We start from the raw sequence: 8,338 nt of genomic DNA, 5'->3' as shown, positions 1-8,338 counted from the left end.
ATCACGTGGAATTGCTTCACTGCAGCTTTTTAGGAAGTCCGCAAAGACTTTCAGTGCCAATGGGTCATTGTCCCGGATCTTGGGCCATCTCCTCAGCTTTTCTCTGAAGGCCCTTTCTACGATGAAGTTACCCTTTCTTTCTTCGTTCCACGAGTCTTCTTTATCCCTGCGGAAATACGTTTTAGTGGCATGGCGCGCATCCCCGATAGAATAATCATTCAGGTCAACGATATATTGAGCCGCTAGGGGCTTTCTGTTGGTAAAAGAGAAGGAGGACATTCTCCCATTGAAGGTTGGTATCGGAGGTACTCGTGGACTACTCATGCTCAATGAACTGTCTTGAAACCGACTAAAAGGCTGCAGAGGAGAGACTGTCTGAGGTAGGAATGGCATTACATTTGGATTCAGTGGTGTTCGACATTTAGCTTCTTGAAAAGCAGAGACCGCCTCATTTTCGTTCGCCAAAAAGTTAACTTTGCATCCGTCGCATGTTTTTGCGTGAGGTTTCTTATTGTCCTTTTCTGCATGAAATTCCTGCATCTTACTTCCGTCCCCTTTATGTTTCATCATCAACACGGTCTCTTGAAGCTTACAGTTGTGCTCCTGCTGGGGTTCCGCATCCACTCTTTGGATGGAGCTGGTGCTCGAATTTGAACGGTCGCTACGTCTTGGCGACTCTATTATCACTGGAGTGGTGTCTCTTTTCGGTGGTTGTGACATTTTGTCTGCTTGTGTGAATCCGTAATCTCTACTTCAAGTGGCTCGTGTCAAGAATTAGGCCTTCTTGGGGGTTTGATGATCCTGTTACAGAGTGCGAAAAATCAAGATCTGATGTTTATTAACCTAGATGGAGTTTTCTAGCATTAACCTACAACATACTTGCCAACCATCCCGATTTTCCCGGGAGACTCCCGCTACATCTGTAAGGGCAAGTAAAAACTCTATTATGCAAAGCAAAAGCCATTTATCAACAACACCCACAAACGCCGCCGGAGTTCCTGGGCCCGAGCTCATCTAAGATGGACTGATGCAAAGTGGAAAAGTCCACATTTCAAAACGTCTTTTTAAAATGTGGGCAGTGTTTCCTCCTGAACAAAGAGGAAAATAACCACACGTAAGTGATATTACGGACCTTTGATCCCTCAGGCAGTACTGCATTAAAAAGCGACATCGGTATGTAAATGATATCACCACATGGGCTCAGAACACTTCAGAAAACCACTTTCAGTAACTACAGTTTGTTGCCATATCTGTAAACGCATGTTATAACTCTACTATGCAAAGCGAAAGCCATCTATCAACAACATCCAGAAACGCCGCCGGCTTCTCTGGGATAGAGCTCATCTAAGATGGACTGATGCAAAGTGGAAAAGTCCACATTTCAAAATGTTTTTGCAAAATGTGGGCTTTGTTTCCTCCTGAACAAAGAAGAAAAGAACCACACGTAAGTGATGACATTACAGACCTTTGACCCCTCAGGCAGTACTGCATTAAAATGCGACATCGGTATGTAAATGATATCAAAACATGGGCTCAGGAACACTTCAGAAAACCACTGTCAGTAACTACAGTTTGTCGCTATATCTGTAAGTGCAAGTTAAAACTCTACTATGCAAAGCGAAAGCCATTTATCAACAACACCCAGAAATGCCGCATAAAATACAGAAGACCCGGACTGTTGAACAGCTTAAGCTGTACATCAATGTACATCAAGCAAGAATGGGAAAAAAAATTCCACCTGAAAATCTTCAAAAATGGTCTCCTCAGTTCCCAAACGTTTACTGAGTGTTGTTAAAAGGAAAGGCCATGAACACAGTGGTAAAAATGCCCCTGTGCCAACTTTTTTGCAATGTGTTGCTGCCGTTAATTTCAGTGCCCCTTTTGAAAATCTCCCGGGGTAACCATTCTCCCGAATTGCTCCCGATTTCCACCCGGCCTTTAACATCCTCTCTCTCCTGAAACCTTCACCCTTTAACAGCCACATACTATCCAGGCGTCCGCTTTTCCTTCTTGTAATCAACGTACCAGCCCAGTCACATAATAATGTAGCGTTGGACGGGTTTAAAAAAAGTATTTTCTCGAAGATGTAAAGAAATGCTGACACAGTGTATGATCTTTCAACTGGTTTAATAATAACGCAAGGCATACTTGTTCAACAGCCATGCAGGTCACACTGAGGGTGGCCGTATAAACAACTTTAACACTGTTACAAATATGCGCCACACTGTGAACCCACACCAAACAGGAATGGCAAACACATTTCAAGAGAACATCTGCACCGTAACGGAACATAAACACAACAGAACAAATACCCAGAACCCCTTGCAGCCTTAACTCTTCCGGGACGCTACAATAACATCTACGGCTTTTGGAGCTCAGTGCACAACTGCATACACAACAAGAAGGAGACGAAGCAGAAGAACGAAGAAGAGACATGGCGACGACGAGTAAGAAGAACAAATACGCTTGCAAGTTCCAAAGTGATTGGAAAAATGTATTTCATTTCATCCAGGACAGCTCGAAGGGGAAGAGGTATGCTGCCTGCACCTCAACCCAACCCCCCCAACCCCACCCCTAACACCCCCCCCAACCCCCCATCAGGGGTATGCTGCCTGCACCTCAACCCAACCCCCCCAACCCCACCCCTAACAACCCCCCCAACCCCCCATCAGGGGTATGCTGCCTGCACCTCAACCCAACCCCTCCAACCCCACCCCTAACACCCCCCCCAACCCCCCATCTCCCAAGGTTGGCAAGTATGACCTAGAAGGCAATGCAGTTGTTTTACATTTGGTCACACTGAGAAATAACAGTACAATAACACTCAATAGTAACCATAAGTCAGTGTAAAAACTAATATAAGGTGGAAATAATGATCTGAACCCGTCATTTTGGAAGTTTACTCTTACAAAGACATGAAAAGGCCAGGGCCCATAACACATTTTGCTGAATGATATACTGTCCCAAAAATTATTATATGTGGCTGAGAAAAATCAAGAAATAATAAAATACCCTTTCTGGCTTTGTTATTTTTATTTTTGACAATTTTGACGGATTTGTACTGCATATGTTTTACACATTGATATATCTGTCCATACAAGACGTTAAAAGCATTTTTATTGTTTTGGATTGTCAAAAATAACACTTTAAATATCTGCTCGTCACCTTGACTTACAATTTCAAAGCAAGTTGTCCACAAACTGTTATATAAATAATAAATATAATAATCAAAGATTTTTGCGAATGAGATTATACATTTATATTCATTTATAGGTCCTGTTACAAACATACCGTATTTTTCGGACCATATGGCGCACCTGACTATAAGGCGCACTGGTGGGTATAGTCAGGTCTATTTTTATACAAAAGGTGCACCGGATTTTAGGGCGCATTAAAGGGGTCATGTTATTATTCATTTTTTTCTAAAAGTAAAACACTTCCTTGTGGTCTACATAACATGTAATGGTGGTTCTTAAATCAAAACGTTGCATGGATTATGTTTTGCAGATCATCTTCAAGCCGATTTCTGACAGTCGTTGCAGGATGCGCCGTTTTGTGGCTCACCTTCGGCAGCGTCTTTTCTCCGTCATCTTTGTTGTGGCGGTGTAGCGTGCAAGGACGGGAGTGGAAGAAGAATGAAAAGATGGAGCTAACTATTTTAATGACATTCAGACTTTACTTAAATCACTAACGGAGCAGCATCTCCTAACACGGGAACAACGACAAATGTATACCGTGAAATAGCGTCTGTTCCTTGGGTGATTAATGTAAACTCACTACACCGATATGTTTTACCACTTTCATGGCGACTTTACTGACAGATATGACAGGTTCGTCCCTGACAGTTTGGTTATGTTTTAGTTTTTTCCTCTGCATTTGTATTTGTTTCCTCTGTGTGTGTAGTATTTCCTCTCAGCGCTCTTATTTTGTCTGTTTCTTGTGTTTCTCCCTGAGCGCTGTTTCCCCTCAGCTGTGGCTGATTGGCACCTGGCCACACCTGGTGTCAATCAGCTTGGTCCTATTTTAACCTGCCTTCCCATCCAGTCGGTGCTGGATTGTTGTCGTTGCTACCTGTCGTGTCGTGCCGTGTCAGTGTCAGTGTCGGTAAGCTATATTCGGTAGTTGTTTGTAGCTTACTGTCTTTTGTTCCCTGCTTCCAGTTTTGTTTGTTCTTAGCCAAGTTTGTTATCCGCCTCGTGCGCGCCTCTTTTTGTACATTTTGTTGGGTTTTGTTTTCGTGTTAAAGATTAAATCATGTTTTCACACTCAATGCCTGCCTCCTTCTCTGCATCTTTGGGTTCGTCACAAACTCATTCTGACAGTTTCCTGTGTTTCTCCCTGAGCACTGTTTCCCCTCAGCTGTGGCTGATTGGCACCTGGCCCCACCTGGCGTCAATCAGCCCAATCTTATTTTAACCAGCCATCCCATCCAGTCGGTCCTGGATTATTGTCGTTGCTACCTGTCGTGTCATGTTGTGTCGTGTCAATGCAGCGTTGTGGTAAGCTATATTCGGTAGCTGTTTGTAGCTTACTGTCTTTTGTTCCCTGCTTCCAGTTTAGTTTGTTTACAGTCAACTTTTGTAATCGGCCTCGTTCGTGCTTTTTGTTTGTACCCTTTTGTTCGGTTTTTGTCTTAGTGTTTTATTAAATCATGTTTACCTGCAAAATGCCTGCCTCCTTCTCTGCATCTTGGGCTTCGTCACAAACTAACTCTGACAAAATATAAGTAAGAACTTTACACAACTTTATATTAGAAATGGCAACAGCGGGGGATGAATGTCCCATAATAAGATAGAGAAAAAAAATCGACTTTGGCGTCGCCACAGACTACAATGGCGGATGCGCACAAATTTTTGCAAATCCCAAATTGACGCAGTACCGCCTGAGGGATCCAAGGTCACGGGCACTCAATGTTGCGTGCAGTATTTTCTCCAGATTCTCTGAACCGTTTGATATTACGGACTGTAGATGGTGAAATCCCTAAATGCCTTGCAATAGCTGGTTGAGAAATGTTGTTCTTAAACTGTTCGACAATTTGCTCACGCATTTGTTCACAAAGTGGTGACACTCGCCCCATTTTTGTTTGTGAATGACCGAGCATGTCGTGGACGCTCCTTTTATACCAAATCGTGGCACCCACCTTTTCTCAATTAGTCCGTTCACCTGTTGCTTGTTCCTAATAAAGGTTTGATGAGCATTCCTCAACCTTCTCAGTCTTTTTTGCCACTCGTGCCAGCTTTTTTGAAACATGTTGCAGGCATCAAATTCCAAATGAGCTAATATTAGCAAAAAATAACGGTTTCCAGTTCGAACGTTAAGTATCTTGTCTTTGCAGACAATTGAATATAGGTCGAAAATTATTTGCAAATCATTGTTTTTATTTACGATTTACACAACGTGTCATTTTTCCTGGTTTTGTATGTATTTCACTCAAATAAAAATAGTGCAATAATCCTATTTCAAAACCTTTATTAATGTTATTTCCTGGATTCTGTCTCTCGCTGTTAAAATAAACCTAACCCCCCCAAATCTGGACTGTTCATGTCCTTGTAAGCAGATAAACTTAGTCAGCTGGGGATGAAATATTTACAGTTTTCTAGTAAAGCATGGTCTATTTCCACAATGAGTCAAATTCAAAATGAACTCCACAACATACTTCGGTGGTTCCGTACCTGGTTCTACGCATTCCTTGCTTGTCTTGCCTCATACCTTGCAGCTTGTCCCGTCACATTTTGAAGAATTGTGCACATCCTAATAACCCCAGAGAGCGCTGATGCTCTATACTATATGACATCACCTCACATCATCGTGGTGAGAGTTTTTCCACATTTGAAAAAGGCTTATGTCACTTTAAAGGCTGACATACCATTAAAGAATTGCATCGGGTTTTCACAGCTTTGACGACTGGAGAAATAAAGATATTTTACCGATCATGTTTTACTGAAATACGCTAAGTTCCGAGCACATTTCTATGGTCGGTACTGGGATAGTACCTCAACTTACAAGCACAGTGAGTTCCACAACTGCTAACTCCAAATACTCTTATCTCGAATGAGCCCCGCCCATTGAATTTAATTGAAATTAATTCTGTGCTTGACCCTCCCAAAATACAATTTTATCATGGAGCATGCTCTTTTAATAGAAAACCAAAATGTGGAGGGGGGCGTGGCCTTCGGACATGCAGCGAAGCAGGGGTGCGCCAGAACCGGCTTCCAGATCAGCAACAGGTGCGTAGCTGGCCCATCTGGGCCTGATATTCTAATCACCTGTCGCTCTATTAAAAGGCGGTGGAGCTGGAGCCAGAGCCAGAGCAAGAGACAGAGACAGCCGGAAAAAGAAATTTGCTGAAAAGCACCGAAAAGACTGAAATATTGAAAAACAAAACAGTGTTCTACCCCTGCAACGGAACTGTCATGTCAGTACTTGGTGGCCCGAGGAACCCGGAGGGGAGAAACCTCCACACAAACGTTGTTTGAATAATAATACAATAGCATGTACAAACCCCATTCCTGTATGAGTTGGGAGATTGTGTTAGATGTAAATATAAACAGAATACAATAATTTGCAAATCATTTTCAAGCCATATTCAGTTGAATATGCTTCAAAAACAAAATATTTCATGTTCAAACTGATAAACTTTTTTTTTGTGCAAATAATCATTAACTTTAGAATTTGATGCCAGCAACACGTGACAAAGAAGTTGGGAAAGGTGGCAATAAATATTGATTTAGTTGAGGAATGCTCATCAAATACTTATTTGGAACATCCCACACCCTAATTGGGAACAAGTGGGTGCCATGATTGGGTATAAAAACAGCTTCCCAAAAAATGCTCAGTCTTTCACAAGAAAGGATGGGGCGAGGTACACCCCTTTGTCCACAACTGAGTGAGCAAATAGTCAAACAGTTTAAGAACAACATTTTCTCAAAGTGCAATTGCAAGAAATTCAGGGATTGCAGAAATTTAGGGAATGCAGTACCACCTAAGCGACATCGGTATGTAAATGATATCACCACATGGGCTCAGAACACTTCAGAAAACCACTTTCAGTAACTACAGTTTGTCGCCATATCTGTAAGTGCATGTTATAACTCTACTATGCAAAGCGAAAGCCATCCATCAACAACATCCAGAAACGGCGCCGGCTTCTCTGGGTTAGAGCTCATCTAAGATGGACTGATGCAAAGTGGAAAAGTAAAAAATTAGCTTCGGGCCGCACATGGACCCCCGGGCCGCACTTTGGACATCCCTGACTTAAAGGGGAACATCTGTGTTGGCCCTGCGATGAGGTGGCGACTTGTCCAGGGTGTACCCTGCCTTCCGCCCGATTGTAGCTGAGATAGGCGCCAGCGCCCCCCGCGACCCGAAAGGGAATAAGCGGTAGAAAATGGATGGATGGATTATCAGCAGACCTATGTAAGCATCAATATATACCTTGATGGTGCAGAAAAAAGACCATCTATTTTTTTAACCGATTTCCGAACTCTAAATGGGTGAATTTAGGCGAATTAAACGCCTTTCTGTTTATCACGCTGGAGGCGATGACGTCAGAATGTGACGTCACCGAGGTAACACACCCACCATTTTCATTTTCAACACATTACAAACACCGGGTCTCAGCTCTGTTATTTTCCGTTTTTTCAACTATTCTTTGGCACCTTGGAGACATCATGCCTGGTGGGTGTGTTGTCGGAGGGTGTAACAACACTAACAGGGAGGGATTCAAGTTGCACCACTGGCAAGAAATCTGCCACCAGACCCCCATTGAATGTACCAGAGTGTCTCCACATTTGACCGGCGGTGCTAAGACAGACATGGCACAGAGATGTATGGATAACCTGCAGATGCATTTGCAACCATAAAGTCAACAAAATCACAAAGGTGAGTTTTGTTGATTTTGACTGCCAGCTCATCGATGCTAACATGCTACGCTAATCGATGCTAACATGCTATTTACCGGCGGTGCTAAAGCAGACATGGCACAGAGATGTATGGATAACCTGCAGATGCATTTACAACCATAAAGTCAACAAAATCACAAAGGTGAGTTTTGTTGATTTTGACTGCCAGCTAATCGATGCTAACATGCTATTTACCGGCGGTGCTAAAGCAGACATGGCACAGAGATGTATGGATAACCTGCAGATGCATTTGCAACTATATTACGTTTCCTTCCACCCACATTTCATGCGAAACAAACACTTACCAATCGACGGATTTAAGTTGCTCCAGTGTCAAAAGATGCGAAAGTCCTGATCGTTTGGTCCGCACATTTTACCGGCGCAGCTATTTGGCCATGCTATGACTATGAATAGCGTCAATAGCTATTCGCTCAATA

General features: G+C 42.8%; 1 protein-coding gene across 13 annotated transcripts in view; it reads right to left on the bottom strand.

Annotated features, from left to right (window-relative positions):
• Window positions 1-8,338, bottom strand: part of LOC133563715 (uncharacterized) — a 390,671-nt gene that overhangs the window by 161,539 nt on the left and 220,794 nt on the right. For 8 of the 13 annotated variants that reach the window (XM_061918001.1, XM_061918003.1, XM_061918009.1 and 5 more), the window contains 2 exons: window positions 880-920; window positions 1-801 (listed from right to left, as the gene is read on the bottom strand). The exon at window positions 1-801 is cut by the window's left edge and continues 1,463 nt beyond it. The exons of 3 other annotated variants lie outside the window; for them this stretch is intronic. In XM_061918001.1, coding sequence (XP_061773985.1) covers window positions 1-720 — 720 coding nt within the window. In that variant the 5' untranslated portion in view covers window positions 721-801; window positions 880-920. Of the gene's footprint in view, window positions 829-879; window positions 921-8,338 lie in introns of all 13 variants that reach the window. 2 more of the 13 variants (XM_061918005.1, XM_061918008.1) reach the window with 1 other exon arrangement.

Source organism: Nerophis ophidion, linkage group LG12 (assembly GCF_033978795.1).
Source record: "Nerophis ophidion isolate RoL-2023_Sa linkage group LG12, RoL_Noph_v1.0, whole genome shotgun sequence".
In the NCBI taxonomy this organism is placed as follows: domain Eukaryota; kingdom Metazoa; phylum Chordata; class Actinopteri; order Syngnathiformes; family Syngnathidae; genus Nerophis; species Nerophis ophidion.
Note: the sequence above shows the minus strand (reverse complement) of the source record. Positions and strands in the feature narration are given on the sequence as shown.